General features: G+C 35.4%; 1 protein-coding gene across 1 annotated transcript; it reads right to left on the bottom strand.

The window, feature by feature from the left end:
* Positions 1-10,729: 10,729 nt before the first annotated feature.
* On the bottom strand, positions 10,730-11,701 carry LOC116590145 (olfactory receptor 4F3/4F16/4F29-like). Its single transcript, XM_032341793.1, has one exon. The coding sequence runs from the start codon at positions 11,699-11,701 to the stop codon at positions 10,730-10,732; it is 972 nt and encodes a 323-aa protein (XP_032197684.1).
* Between the last annotated feature and the right edge of the window lie 2,854 nt (positions 11,702-14,555).

Below are 14,555 nucleotides of genomic sequence, written 5' to 3' on the forward strand. Positions count from 1 at the left end.
TAGCTCTGCAAGCAGAGGTGACACAAATTTTACCTGCAAGAAAGAGTAAAGAGAAAATCAACTTCATGGGAGTCACTGATTGCAAGAGTTTCAGATCATAAAGAAAAAACATTACCTTACTTCACAAAGTCCAAACACATCTAATATAACGCCTACACTGTAATTGCAGAAAATGGGCAGTAACTCATTGCTAAAAAGTGCTATTTCTAACTCCCTAATCTCCTTAAAATTCCCTCAGTTTTGATAAAAGAAGATTAAGCAAAATCTGCTAAGTCAAAAGAGTTGTAAGAGGCAGATCAGAAATGCCCTGGAATAACATGAGAGAACAAAGAAGAAATGGAAATGAGTTCATTGATTTTTTCCCTCAGAGTTTGTTACTCCTACTCATGGAGTTCCTGAAAACTAAGGCAATTTATGATGATCTTTGTTTTCCTTACCCCTTTGATTGCCTTCTACATGCAATGCTCTCAGTCTCATTAATGTTCTCTTGTGTTTAGCCCCATGTTTTTGCATTTTATCAAATCATATTCACCTTTTCCTCCTCAAGAAAAAAGATAATGTAGAAATTCTGAACTTATTGAGCTATTGTAGCACAGCTCAGGGAGTGGAAGTGATCACGGAGCTTGAGCTATGAGAACATACAATGAAATTCTAACAAGCCAGAAGAGAGATCTTCCCTGAAGAATCTAAACATGTTGAGCTAATGTGATATAGAAAAAAAAATTATGTGATTTGTATTTGTAGAACTTTGCTCATACCATGTTTACTTTTCATGGTTCATGGAATGGCAAAAAGAATACAGCACTTGAAATTAGAAAAGCTGTGATAAGATCCTAGCCTTAATTCTATGAGAACTTAAGTTCTTTTTCCCATCCCTTCTACAGCTTGACTCACTTTTATTTTATGTGACGTCATTCACAATATAGTACATCATTAGTTTTTGATGTAGTGTTCCATGACTCATTGTTAAACTCAGTTTCATCATTTGTAAAATAAAGGGGCTGAGGTGAGTGATGCTAAGTAATCTAACATTTCAATGATTTTATAACAGAATGCCACTTCAGAATGTAATGAAGCCCATCATAATGATGGTATTTTCTGCATCGGACTGCTACCATATTCACTATCTTTTCCCTATCTGCAGTTAGTTATACGTCCCACATCCCGGAGAAATCCCTCTCTTCGTATTTCCCTCTTCTCTAATTCCTTTTGCATTACTTACATGACTCAATTAGCATATTATTATAAATTTGCTATATCATTCATTTTGCCCTTTATCATAATCACTGGTAATCAATCAACAAACATTTGCTAGATGCCTACTAAACACAATGCATTGTTACAGTGCATTGCAGACTTACTGACCTGTTAAAATATCCACAACCCTTTAGAAGAGGAATAAATGAAACAAGACAAATCCAGAGAGGGAGACAATCCATAAGAGACTCTTAATCTCGGGAAGCAAATTGAGGGTTGCTGGAGTGAAGGAGGGGAGAGATAGGGTGGCTGGGTGATGAACACTGGGGAGGGTATGTGCTATGGTGAGCACCGTGAATTGTGTAAGACCGACAAATTACAGACCTGTAACCCTGAAACAAATAATACATTATATGTTAATTTAAATTTTTTTTAATTAATAAAATATCCACTATCCTTAAGGCTTTTACATTTTAGCTCATACCAAAAATATAAATAATAAAAAAGTACTATATAATAAATGTCAAATAAGTAGTATGATCATAGAATTTGTGAAGCAATAAAGATACTGAGAGTGTTAGAGTGATCGGAGCTTTCTTAGAGAGAAATCAAGTCGTAGGGGCACCTGGGTGGCTCGGTCGGTTAAGCATCTGATTTCAGCTCAGGTCATGATCCCAGGGTCCTGGGATCCAGCTGGCATTGGCTCCTGGCTCAGTGGGGAGTCTGCTTCTCCCTTTCCCTCTGCCCTTTCCCCTGCTCATCCTTTCTCTCTCTCTCTCTCTCTCTCCCTCTGTCTCTAATAAATAAAATCGTTTTTTTAAGTAAGTATTGTAAAGGTGATAAGTTTCTTTTTTAAAAAAATTTTATCTATTTATTTATTTATTTATTTGACAGAGAGAGATAGCAAGAAAGGGAACACAGGCGTCGAGGGAGCTGGAGAGGGAGAAGGCTCCAGGGATCATGACCTGAGTGGAAGGCAGACACTTAACAACTGGGCCACCCAGATGCCCATCAAATAAATAAATAAAATCTTTTAAAAAAAAAATCGAAACCTACACCACACTTTAAGATATGAATATAATTTATTTAGATAGCTTCATATGTACGCTTAAAGAATTTATATAATATATAATATAATTAAGAAATATAAGCAGGGAGACACCTAGGTGGCTTAGTCTGTTAAGCGTCCAACTCTTGGTTTCAGCCGGGTCATGATCTCAGGGTCATGGGATTGAGCCCTGCATCAGGTTCCATGCTTGGTGGGGAGGCTGCTTGAGAGTCTCCCTCTTCCTCTGCTCCTCCACCTGCTCTCTCTCTCTCTCAAACAAATAAATAAAACTTTTTTTTAAAAAAGGAAATATAGGGCGCCTGGGTGGCTCAGTGGGTTAAGCCGCTGCCTTCGGCTCAGGTCATGATCTCAGGGTCCTGGGATCGAGTCTCACATCGGGCTCTTTGCTCAGCAGGGAGCCTGCTTCCTCCTCTCTCTCTCTCTGCCTCTCTGCCTACTTGTGATCTCTCTCTGTCAAATAAATAAATAAAATCTTTAAAAAAAAAAAAAAGGAAATATAATCAGGATTATATATATAATCAAGAAATACCTCCCAAACTGGAGCAATGTTTGATGAACTATTTATGAATGTAATGATAACAGTCAAAATCAAAGCAAAAACACAGACTACCATGTGTTACACACCATAATAACTTCTTTAAATGCATAATGTTGTTTGATATTTATAAAAACCATAAAGTTGGTATTATCAGCTTTCTTTGCAATGAAGGAAATCTAAACCAAGATAAAACCAACAAATTAGAACAATTAAGTGATAGAACTGAAATTGATTCCCTCATCTGCCTCTCAACCAGTATATAGAGAATACTTCTCTTTTCTCATGATTTTCTGATGTGTGACACACCTTAGTCCCTTTCTGGATGTCCCATGTTCTTCAGTCAGCATCTTAGCCAGATCTAAATGAAGCGTTGTCCTCATCTGTTCAAAAGCATTTGGGCTTCTTAGCTACTTCAAACACATCTATAATTTTTCCATTCTATTTAAATAACCATGGTGGGAGAAGGCAAATCCATATAATACCTGCATCTCGGAGCAGTCTGGTTGAGTTCCAGGCCCATTCTGTCTTGATCCATATGGACTCCTTTTAGCTTCCCATAGAAGAAACCCAGATCTCGCCAGTCTGATTAATAGAGAAAACAAAGATGCCCTGTCTCCATATCAAGAAATTAAATAAAGCCCAGGATTAAACCAAGTCATATTTTATTCCCTCTTAAAATATGACCTTTAACCATTTGAAATCTTTTTTTTTTTTTTTGGTTCTCAGACTTAGATACCAATGGAGGAAAAAAAGGTAATTTCTGTTTCTAACTACATGTCCTTTTTCTTATCATTTGTATTCGTTCTTGCTCATTAAGCTCAACTGAAGCTGCTTCTATTGTACAAAATAACATATTATTGATCTCTATACAAAACAATCTTGTCACCAGAAAAATCTATTCAATGCTGATCTTTGGGGACTTAAACATTGTACACCAGTATCCCTTGGATATTTCTATATTTGTCACCCACCCGCTCATTTAAAAACCTAACATGTGACTGTTTCCAAAGAGTTAAACATATTTAACATTCCCTGGTTAAAACTAACATTACTTCATCCACAGATAACTATAAAAATGTTATTATTTTAAGAGATATGGCTAATTGGCACACAGGAGAATACTGACCATATGACACTGCAGAGATTTGGGATCACCAGTATGAGTTCATTTATTCAAGGGAATTTTCATTCAGAATCCTGGCAAACCAACAGAGGAAACTATTAATGAGTCACCAAAGAGAGGACAAAGTGACCCCCTAAATTTAAGAAAACGCAATTTTCTTTACTTAATTTGAAATATTTACTTTGTAAGGCTAAAGAAGGATTCCCGAGGAACACGGGAATATGTCTTATATTTATGTTAAACTCAACTCGGGGCACCTGGGTGGCTCAGTGGGTTAAGCCGCTGCCTTCGGCTCAGGTCATGATCTCGGGGTCCCCGGATCGAGTCCCGCATCGGGCTCTCTGCTCAGCAGGGAGCCTGCTTCCTCCTCTCTCTCTCTCTGTCTGCCTCTCTGCCTACTTGTGATCTCTCTCTGTCAAATAAATAAATAAAATCTTTAAAAAAAAAAAAAAAAAAAAAAACTCAACTCTGCCAAAGAGCCATGGCAGTTAAAAAGGAAACCTTCAGAGAAATTCCCAGGTTAGTGTGTGTGTGTGTGTGTGTGTGTGTGTGTGTGTTAATTATTCTTAAATCTGCTCTGCTCTACAATGCTCTGCTCTACTCTGCTCATACAATCCATAGTATGGGAATGTTCAGCTACATATTCTACTATATGATCTACAACTTCACATTAAAAATATTACTTTTAAGTCAGAAACAACCATATTGTGTTTAGAACTGGTTATGAATTAAGAATCAGAAGAGAAATCAGTTCTATTCAAATGTGGCCAGTAACTCACCCTATATCTTCAGATAACTCACTTCATATCTCTATAGTGTCATTTCCTCAACTGTAAAATGAGCAAGTTCTAGAAAAAGATTTCTACAATCCCCTCCAGTTCCAAAACTTCTTATGTCATATGCAACTGTAGTATTTTCATTGATTAAGGGGAAAGAGAAAGAGAGTACAAAAAAAGGAGATAAGTATCAAAGGAAAAGTATCAGATACAAGGGTTTTTTGCATCTGACTTAAAAACTTGAGAGAGAAAATTCAGAAAATAAGTAAAAATCAACCCTGCAATTTTTTACTACTTATGATAGAAGTAGAAATGCAAATTATAAGAAATAGTATATCTGTTCAGTATTAAGGAGAGAGAGGAAAAAAAATCTTCTTGTGTTATACAGCCCTATAATAACCTGACTAACTCCAATGGCTTATAGAGGTGAAGAGGAATAAAAGCTTCCCACAAACGAAGAAAAAAGAATTATCTGATGAGAAAAAAAAAAATCCTACCTAATGAAACACCATTCCATATGCTCACCAACGTGAAACTCCTACAAAGCAAATTAAAAATTTTTAATAAAAAAGAGTATAGGATTACCATAGACAAACTTTATACTTTCTAAGCTATAAAAATACTAAATAAGTGTGAGGTAACTTTTAAAAGAAAAAAATTAAAATTAAAGAAATTAGAAATAAAAAGAGCCAGTGCAAGATCTACACAGTTAAAAAAGAGAAAATAACCTTGAAAACAAATGGCAAAGAACAGACCCCGGAAAAATATTGCCACAGAGCAGATGAAAATTAGGACCAAATATTTTACCATGAATTTTTTAACTTACAGGATTGATTGACTTTATTTTTTTAAAGGATACATAATTAGTAATTTAAAATCTCAAAAAGATATGACAAAATAACAGAAAGACATTAAATTTAAAAGGCCTATCTCAAGAAAGAAATAGTAGAAAAGATTATTTTTTACAGATAGGTAAAATTGTAAAGACACCAAGGGAAAGCAAATACTGCTGAAAACACAGTAAGGAAAGATAAAGATAAGGACAAGAACCCACAAAAATGGAAATGCACTAAGAGATTAAAAAGCAAGGAAGATACAGATATGAAAGATTCAATATGCACGTAATTGGGGTTCCAAAGAAAATACAAATGAAGCAGAACACATCTTTAAAGCTATCATGTTAAAAGCTTGGCAGAGTACTGCCCGGGTGGCTCAGTCAGTTAAGCATCCTACTCTCAGAGGTCTGCTGAGCAGAGAGTCTGCTTGAGATTCTCTCTTCCTTTCCCTCTGCCCCTCCTTTCCTTCTCCTTTTCTCTTTCTCTTTTAAATAAATAAGTAAATAAAATCTTTTTTTTTTAACTTTGCAGAAATAAAAGAAGACTTGACTTTCCAGATTGATAGTGCATCCCATCCAAAATAAAAAACAAGGAAATAAACAAAAAGCCTGGCACAAAATGTTCAACACAAGAGATCACTGAAAAAAATTATTTGGACATCTAGCCAAAAATAATTTAAATTATTTACTAATTAAACCAGCCATAGCATCATTCAACATCAGAAAAACATCAGGAAGGAAGCAAGGAAGGAAAGGAAGAAAGGCAGGGAGAGGGAGGAAGGGTGAAAGGAGGTGGGGGCGGAGAGAAGGAAGGAAGGAAGGGAGAGAGAAAGATCAAAAGAGAGAGAGAGACAGGAAGGAAGGAAAAAGAAAGAGAAAGGGAAGGAAGGAAACACTGAAAGAATCTTCACAAAGACCTCACGTAAAGAAGAATTTCATATACAGTCACCCTGGTTTTCTATTATAAAGGTAACAGGAAAGTATTTTTGAATAGGAAAAATGTAAAACAAAAATTATTGTATTTTTTTTTAAATTATTGTAAAAGTATTAGAAGGCAAACTTTCAGTGAACCAGAATAAACACTGAATTTATTTCATTATAGAACTAAAGCTAAAATTAGAAGTAGGGACAATTATTACCAGCAGGATGTGAATATTACTAACTTGACATCTAGAAATGGTACAAATAAAAGGTGGAAAAGTAAAGGAAAGAAAAAGTACTATCGGGCACCTCGGTGGCTCAGTGGGTTAAGCCTCTGCCTTCAGCTCAGGTCATGATCTCAGGGTGCTGGGATCGAGACCCGCATCGGGCTCTCTGCTCAGCAGGGAGCCTGTTCCTCCCCTCTCTCTCTCTGCCTGCCTCTCTGCCTACTTGTGATCCCTCTTTGTCAAATAAATAAATAAAATCTTTAAAAAAAAAAGTACTATCATTAGCATAATTCCCTTATCTTTCAGAATTGAGGATCAAAATACATTATTTTTAAAAAAGAATTAAAAGAAAAACACAAGATTGTCAACTTTCCCTCAGTAAATCCTTAAATGTAATGTGATCTCAATACAGATATCATCAAGCTTTTTTCACGAGCTAGATAAATTGATCATAAGTTTCATCTGAAAGACAAAAATAAACAAGAATTGTTAGGTAATCTTGAAAGGGAAATTTATGGGGAGGAGGAGAAGGAAAGACTCTCTAAGAGATATTAAAATATATTAAAAGCCTCTGTAAATAAAAACTAAAGGAATAGACGGATTAATGGGACCAAATAGAAAATATGGATACATTCCCAACTGCAATTGGAAATTTGGTATCCACTAAAGATGACCTTTCAAATCAGTGGAAAATATATGGACATTTTAACAAAAGACTTGAGGAAACTAGAGAACTACATGTAGAAGTGGTTATGTTAGTCCCATTTCTTACACTATGCTAAGTTAACTTCCAAATGATGCAGAGGTTTAAATGTTTTTAAATGAAGACACACAGGTATTAGAAGGAACATGAGTGAATTTCTCTATAACCTGAGAAAACACTTCTAATTATAACTCAAAATCCAAATGCAGAAAGAAAAGATAGCCAAATTTTACAATATAAAAATAAGAACCTTTGAATTGCCAAAACCACCATAAGCAATGGGAAAATATTTGCTACTTAAATGACAAAGTTTATATTTATCTAATATAGGAAAGTTGTCCAAAATAGTGACAAATACCAAGAATTCAATAGAAAGATGATAAATAGTTCAGAGATAAAGAAATCTAAATGTTGCAACAAGAATGACTTCATGAGGAACCTCCATACTGTTTTCCACAATGGCTGCACAAATTTGCATGTAGTTTTCCTGTTTTTCCAGCACCATTTATTAAAGAGACTGCCTTTTCTCCATTGCATATTTTTACCTCCTTTGTCATAGATTATTTGACCATATATGTGTGGGCTTATTTCTGGGCTCTTAAGTCTGTTGTCTATTTTTGTGCCAGGAACATACAGTTCTGATTACTACAGCTTTTGTAGTATATCTTGAAATCTGGAGATTGTGACACCTCCAGCTTTGTTCCTTTTTCTCAATATTGTTTGGTTATTTGGGTATTTTGTGATTTCATAAAAATCTTGAGGTTTTTTTGTTCTATTTCTGTGAAAAGTACCATTGATATTTTGATAGAGATTTCACCAACTCTGTAGAGTGTTTTAGGTAGTATGACCATTTCAACAACATTAATTCTTCAAATCCATGAGCAAGGAGAATCTTTCCATTTCTTTGTGTCATCTTTGATTTCTTTCATCAATGTCTTGCAGTTTCCAGAATACAGGTTTTTCACCTCTTTGGCTAAATTTATTCCTAGGCATTTTATTTTCTGATGCGATTGTAAATAGGATTTTTCCTTAATTTCCCTCTCTACTATTTCAGTAGTAGTGCATAGAAATGCAACAGAATTCTGTATATAGATTCTGAAAAAATAAACAAAAATACCTGAAGTGAACATTTCAGTAAGTAGAATGACATAACAATCCTAACAATCACTTGTGAGATAAGAAAACCATGACCAGGGTGCCTGGATGGCTCTGTCGATTAAGCGTCTGCCTTCATTTCAGGTCATGATCGTGGGTCCTGCGATCAAACCTCACATTGGGCTCCCAGCTCATTGCGGATTCTGTTTCTCCCTCTCCCTCTGCCCCTCCCCCTGTTCATGCTCTCTCTCTCTCTCTCTAATAGATAAATAAAATCTTTTTAAAAAATAATAAACCCAGAGTAAGCAGTAAACAAAAATAATAAAGAAGGGGTGCCTAGATGGCTCAGTCATTATGTGTCTGCCTTCAGCTCAGGTCATGATTGTGGGGTCCCAGAATCGAGCCCCACATCAGGCTCCCTACTCAGCGGGAAGCCTGCTTCTCCCTCTCCCACTGCTTGTGTTCCCTCTTTTGCTGTGTCTCTTTGTCAAATAAATAAAATCTTTAAAAAAAAGAAATAATAAAGAAAAGTATTATTAATAAAATAGAAAAGAGAAAAACAAGGAGAAAATCAATAAAATCAAAAGCTTGTGTTCAAAAAGTTCAACAGAACTGATAAACTTCTCACCAAACTGATCAGGGAAAAAAAAAAATAAAAAGAAAATTATTAACATTAAGAATGAAAAGGGATACATCACTGCAGATCCTACAAATTTTAGAAAAATAAGGAATATTATGGACAAATTTATGCCAGTAAACACAACAGCTTAGATGAAATAAACAAAAATGTTTAAAAGAGAGACAAACAAACCAGGAAACAGACTCTTAACTATACAGAACAAACTGATGGTTATCAGAGAGGTGGTGGGGGTGAAATGGATGAAATAGGAGAATGGGATTAAAGACTGCAGTAGGATGAGCCCTGAATTCCTTTTCAGTAGGGAGTCTGTTTCTCTCTCTTTCTCTCTGCCGCTTCCCACTGTTTGTTCATAACAAGTCACCTAGCACACACATGAATAATAATGGCTTCACTCAACACCCATTCCTATTTACTTGGCAACACAGAAAAAATAGGGAGATAGTCTTTGGATAGTTATTTATACCACTTCTGAACAATATGTTTATTTTTTAAGTAATTATATATAATACATTTTATCACATGGAAAGTTTAATACATGTCTTCATTATAGACAGTTCATTAATATACCTCTTCATTTGTAGACAGCTTTGTAATAAATTTTCTTTTGTAATGTCTATACTTTGTATTTGCTATTTATATAGTTATAAACCTGATTCATATAATACAGAAATGTTTTGCATTTTAGTTATTTATTTATAAACCAGTGCCGCCTATCCTTAGATCCAAAATATTCACTCCATTTGTAATCTTTTAATTTTTACATATTTTTGTTTACCATATAAAAATGATTTAAGAAATAGTTGGGGTAAAATATAATTATGATACATACTGAGTGGTGTAGGAATTTACATCTTCTGTTTCAAAACATTGGATTAAGCAATAATATTAAAATTTCCTGAGTTGTCACTCTGTGATTTATCCCAAATTTCACCTTCCAATCCCAACTAAATTTAAAAAGCTCAGTATTAGGGCACCTGGGAGGCTCAGTTGGTTAAGCATCCAACTTTTGATCTCAGCTCAGGTCTTAATCTCAGGGTTGTAAGTTCAAGCCCCACATTGGACTCCATGCTGGGCATGGGGCCCACTTTAAAAAAAAAGGGGGGGGGGGTTTAACCAAAAAAAACTTAGTATTATCTAAATCTGAGTGTGGCTAGTCAAATCTAGTTAGAAGCCTCAAATTCTGAAAGCTATCTAAGCAACTGTCTTCAATTTGTGTATTCCTCCAAGCATAATAAACATGAGAAACTCAGAGGGCATGAATATCAGTACACAAATAGATTGGAAGAGATATGTCTTTGAGAATCACTACCAAAGAGAAGAGTACCCAACATTTTGTTGGATAATTTAATTGAAAATGTACCCAGTATGTGAGATTTCATATTCTTCTATAATAAATAAGAAAGATACTTCATTTAAAGGCTGAATTCATTCTTTTTCAATACTTCCAGGATCCACAGGGTAAGAGTCCTTATGAAAAACTGACCAGATCAGAACAGAGTCCTTGTTCTAACTCTGTTCTGCAAAAACGCAGTGGATATTAAAACTATTAAATAAAATGAAAAAAATTATGAAAAGTTTAATTAAAGAGATTATTTCCAAGAATAGTCAAGACGAATCTGAATGTCTTTGATTGGTTATGAAAAAACTCTTCCTGAAACTTAGAACCTTACCAAATAGTCTCTTCATTGCCATTTTCATCTCCTTATTTCTGAATGTATAGATAATAGGATTCATAAAAGGAGTGATAAGGGCATCAAAGATGGCTAAAAATTTATCTATGGGTAATGTAGGGAATGGCCACACGTAGACAATAATACAGGGACCAAAGAAAAAGACCACCACAGTGATGTGAGCAGAGAGAGTAGAGAGGGCCTTAGATGAACCACCTGAAGAGTGTTTGCGAACTGTGACCAGGATGAAAATGTAAGACACAATCAAGATGAAGAAAGTGCCCATGGAGATGAAACCACTGTTGGCTGTGACCAGAAATTCCAGTCTATATGTGTCTATACATGCAAGTTTGATAAACCGAGGAAAATCACAATAAAAACTGTCCATTTTGTTGGGACCACAAAAGGGCAAGTTTACAACAAAAGCCAGTTGGGCCACAGAATGGATGAGTCCAATGGTCCAAGCAACAGCCAAAAGAGAAATGCACATTCTTAGGCTCATAATGGTCAGGTAGTGGAGGGGCTTACAGATAGCAATGTATCGGTCATAGGCCATTACTATAAGCAACACCATCTCCGTACCCCCAACTGTGTGAATAAAGAACATCTGAGTAATGCACCCTGTCAAGGAGATGATTTTATGTTTTCTGAAAAGATCATAAATCATCTTTGGGCTTGCAATGCTGGAAACTCCTGTATCGATGATGGAAAGATTAGCCAGCAAAAAGTACATGGGAGAATGTAAGTGATGGTCTGAGATGATCGTGAGCACAATGAGAAGGTTTCCTAGCATACTTGCTATGTAAAATAGAGTAAAAAACAAAAAAAGAAGAATCTGAATCTCCCAAGAACTGCTGAGTCCCAGCAACAAAAATTCAGACACCACAGAGTGATTTCCTCCGTCCATCAACTTCTTGTGCTAGGCCAATCCTGAAGATACCTGCAGAGCATAAGAGGAAGAAATACATGATTTTTACATTAAAAGGGAAGCCTGGCAATAAGGGTTACACAAATGTCAAAAACAAAAGGTCGCTTAGCCATTGTACACAGTTACATAGAGTTTACATAGTACAAAAATCACAGAGAGCCAGCACCAAAACTTTTTCCATGCCTAGATCTTTGTTATCATTTAATCATATGCCTTAAATTTAGTTTGGTCTTTAGTGTATAATAAAATAGGGAAAATGTATGCAAATTCACCTATGAATTTAAGGAACTACATCAGGAGATAGACATACTTCCTAATTTGTACACTCAAATATGCCACAGAATGGAAATGTGCAGAAAGGCACATAGAACTCTCTAGAGAGGTGTCTAATTTATTCTTTTAAATGGCTACCCAATATTCAGTGTGGATGGACCATAATTTATTTACCAATTTCTCTATCAATAAGCATTTAACTTATTTCTAATTTATTGGCCCCTACAGGTAATGCTATAAATAACTATCCATATACATACATCTTTGTGTATTAATGCTTTCCTTTCTGTGTCACAGATTCCCAGAAGTTATTTTTTAATAGTAGTGTTGTCCAACAGCTTTCCAAAAAAGCTGGAATAAAACATATTTCTATAAGAATAAATGTCAATACTTTCTTTAATTGTTGCCAGAATAGTGGGTGTAAAGTGATAGCTCGCTGTTATTCTGGTTTTCATTTCTCTCACAACCAATAAATTTGAACATTATTGCAGTTTGAATCTGCACTTCTGTGAAGTACCTATTCATGCCTTTTCCTATTTCCTACTGTGCTTTTTTTTTTACAGATTTGTAAATGCTCTTTTTATATTACGGATATTAAACATTTGTCATTTGTTTTATCTTTTCTGTCATTTTCTGTCATTTGTTTTCTCTTTTCTCTTTATCAATTCTCTATTAATTTTGTTTCATTATACCCAAGTTTTTGTTAAATGATTAAATACAGCTATTACTTTTTTAACGTACTGCTTTTAAGATCTCCTTTGCTCCTGAATCATACATGTACACCCTTGGATTTTCTTTCAATGCTTTGTTTTGTTTTCTATTTAAGACAGTGCTCTATTATTTTTATACATATTTTAAAATATAAGTTCACTTTTAATTTCTTCCAGTGAATAAAATAGTAATGACACTGTGTTTTAAATGACCCATTCTTCCCTCTTTCAACTTAACTACTATTTTTTGCATTACACTTAATTATCAGATATTTGGGGATCTGTTTCTGAATTCTTTATTTTGATTTCACTGATACATTTGTCTCGTTCTGTAGAAATATCAGGGTAACTGGATGCCTGGGTGGTTCAGTTGGTTAAGCATTTGCCTTTGATTCAGCTCATGATCCCAGGGTTCTGGGATGGAGTCTCACATCAGGCTCCTTGCTCAACGAGGAACCTGCTTCTCTCTCAGCCTGCTGCTCCCTCTGCTTGTGCTCTTTCTCTGACAAATAAATAAATAAAATATTTAAAAAGGAAAAAAAAAAAGAAATTCAGGGTAATACTACATCACTATGTCTGATAAGGCACATGCCTCCTTCATTGTCCTTATTTTTCATACTTCCTTGGCTATTCATAAGCATGTATTGTAGCATATAAATTTTAAATTCATTTTCTCCAATGCCTTCAAAATTCCATTGAACTTCTGATTTGAGTTGCAATAAGTTTGTATATTAACTTTGAATGAAGTAGCATGGTTATGATAGTGTCTTTCCATTCAAGAACATAGTACATCCACCCATTTGTTCATTTTTTTTAAGATTTTATTTATTTGAGAGAGAGAGAGAAAGCATGAGCAGGAGGGGAGGAACAGAGGGAAAAGGAGAAGCAGACTCCCTCTGAGCAGGAAGCCCAACACAGAACTTGACCCCAGGACTCTGGGATCATGACCTGAGCTGAAGGTAGACAGACGCTTAACCGACTGAACCACTAAGGAATTCCCATCCATTTGTTCAAACCTTGTTTCATCTCCTTCAATATGATTTTGCCATTTTCTTTACATATGTTCTATGCTCTCTTTATTAAAATTATTCTTTAGTATTTTATAGCTTTTTCCTTGGCATTATAAATGAACTATCTTTTCTCACTTCCATGTCTAGGTTCTTTTTGCTAGAATGGAAAAAAGTTATTTCTTTTGATATGTTATGTGTAGTCACCTAACTACCTTCTGTTATTGGGTGAATAGTTTTTTACTGAAATAGCTTGGGTTCTCTAGATTTATCATAATGTCGCCAGCAGAAAGATACAACTTTTTCATACTTAATTTTTGCTGGTTTGGTTAAAATCATATCCATTTCATCATCCCCTTATTAACATGAAAATCCTACTATACTTTCCTTTTTTTTTTTTTTCATGTCTATTGTCCCTTTTCTAGTGATACATTTCTCTATTCTTATTTTATTTTTTCTTAAAGACTTACTTATGTACTTAGTTGACAGAGAGAGTGACAGAGGGAACACAAACAGGGGGCGTGGGAGAGGGAGAAGGAAGCTTCCCACTGAGCAAGGAGCCCGATGTGAGACTTGATCCAAGGACCCTGGGATCAAGACCTGAGCTGAAGGCAGACTCCCAATTGACTGAGCCACGCAGGTGCCCCATTTTTCTATTCCTATTTTAAAATAAGATGCCAATGGGGCATCTGGGTGGCTCAGACAGTTAGGCTACCAACTTGATTTCAGCTTGGCTAATGATCTCAGGATTGTGAGATGGAGCCCCATGTCAGATTCCATAGGGGTCATGAAGCCCGCTTGGGACTCTCTCTCTCTCCCTGTCCCTCTGCCCCTCCTCCCCCC

The sequence above is a fragment of the Mustela erminea genome, chromosome 5 (assembly GCF_009829155.1).
Source record: "Mustela erminea isolate mMusErm1 chromosome 5, mMusErm1.Pri, whole genome shotgun sequence".
Classification (NCBI taxonomy): Eukaryota; Metazoa; Chordata; class Mammalia; order Carnivora; family Mustelidae; genus Mustela; species Mustela erminea.